General features: G+C 49.8%; 1 protein-coding gene across 1 annotated transcript in view; it reads left to right on the top strand.

The window, feature by feature from the left end:
* Positions 1-1,637, top strand: part of LOC113218351 (uncharacterized) — a 191,687-nt gene that overhangs the window by 176,245 nt on the left and 13,805 nt on the right. Inside the window, exon 5 of the mRNA XM_052267492.1 lies at positions 399-509. Within this exon, the coding sequence (XP_052123452.1) occupies positions 399-509 (111 nt within the window). The remainder of the gene's footprint in view (positions 1-398; positions 510-1,637) is intronic.

Below are 1,637 nucleotides of genomic sequence, written 5' to 3'. Positions count from 1 at the left end.
GGCGGGGCGGGGCGGGGCGGGGCGCGGCGCCCGTCGAGGTGGGACCCCGTGATCACTCAGTGTGATTGACAGATCGGTTTAGCAGATATGTCAAACTTTCTCGGCTCGCTCCAGTGCAGCGCCATGCCCCCCGGCCCCGGGCCGCACCCCGGGGATCGCGCAGAGGTTTGCAAGGCGTTGGGAAGCGGGATTGCGGGAGGTGAGAGGTGGAGTGGAAGGAGCTAGGGGTCCCAATGCCGACCTAGGACTACTGGACGGATCGTCAAAAGCATGAGCTACTGGAAAATGTCCTGAACCCGTTCTTTCTGTTCATGCAACCGGCGCAGAGCCTGCCCTTAACAGTGCAAATGTATCCACGTATGTGAACTTATCTGATCGTCTTTGTCTTTCTGTTCCAGTGCTTCCGGAGAAACCAGTCATCTACGACTCCAAGAGGAGAGATAGGACCAAAGTCTTGGAGCCATACAACGAGGGCGCACTTGTCAACTTGGTCTGCGAAGTAATTGGAGGTAATTCACACAGATTAAATCACGAGTTCTTTTGGTTTGCTTTATTCGATTCTTCCTTGTGGTTTGGAAGGCACTTTTCCTTGTGTCCAGCTGGAATGGGAGTAAGGTCAGACTCTTTGTGGCCAGGTCGTTCAAGATAAGTGTCAAAATGATGGCAGGGTGGGGAAAGTAAGGAATGGAGGTGACTGAAAAAAATAACTGTCCGCGAAAATTTAACTACGCTACTTTTGACGGTCGAAAGTTCGTTATGACTCTGCCTAGCATGAAAACTTTTTGAGAACGCCTCGAAGGATCTGCACGCCATTTCTCTTCCTCACGCCCGCTGCCTGTCCTCGCGGTCCGGGTCCACAAAGTCGCTTCCACACGGGGAAGAAAGGATATTTAATTTCGTGAAATGATGTGGCCTTTTCTTTCAAATTGGGTCAACTCTGCGAACAGACACATCACGCTTATTTCTTCTCTGAAGATCCCCCCCTCCCTTCCCCACGGAAAATAAATGAAAAGGCTCGTGCCCCTCGGCGAGGTTGAGACTCTTCTCTTGTTTGAGGCATCCGAAAATATTTTCCTAAGGAGCTATAGTCAAATCCTGCACGACTGCCGTTACTTAAAAGTATACGCGTTCGTGTCTTCATACGCCTTGAGGCATTTCATCAATTAGACTCTCGGCTTTCAGGTCTCGCCTCTAAAGACTTAAAAACAAACTTGTTAAAATTTAATTTTACGTTTTAAAAACGACAGATTTGTGTGCTTTTAAGAACTCGCAAGTTCTGCCGTCAAAGAGGCCAAAAGTCGACGTTTAAATAAAAAAGAGGGAACAGAAAAGCTGAAAATTGCCGCCCACCCCCCAAGATAGCATTACAAGTCAAAGTGTCCGTTCATGTTTAACAGTGTAGAGCTCGAATTTCCAATTCATTTTTCGCTGTCCGACGCGGGGTTTTTTTTGGCATGTCAAACAATAAGAGACCCGATATCCCGCCCAATTTGTACGTCGGCGCTTATATTCACATGATAACCCAATACGACAAAGACGGGGCGGGAGAGCCGCGTCACGGCGCCAGTCTCTGTGGACTCCGTTTGTTTGCGCTGTGAGTAATGGCAGCCTCCTCAGCCCCGCGGGGACGCCCCCCC

Source organism: Frankliniella occidentalis, unplaced genomic scaffold (assembly GCF_000697945.3).
Source record: "Frankliniella occidentalis isolate FOCC.00 unplaced genomic scaffold, Focc_3.1 Scaffold4, whole genome shotgun sequence".
In the NCBI taxonomy this organism is placed as follows: domain Eukaryota; kingdom Metazoa; phylum Arthropoda; class Insecta; order Thysanoptera; family Thripidae; genus Frankliniella; species Frankliniella occidentalis.
The sequence above is the reverse complement of the archived record's forward strand: the minus strand, read 5'-3'. Positions and strand labels throughout refer to the sequence as shown.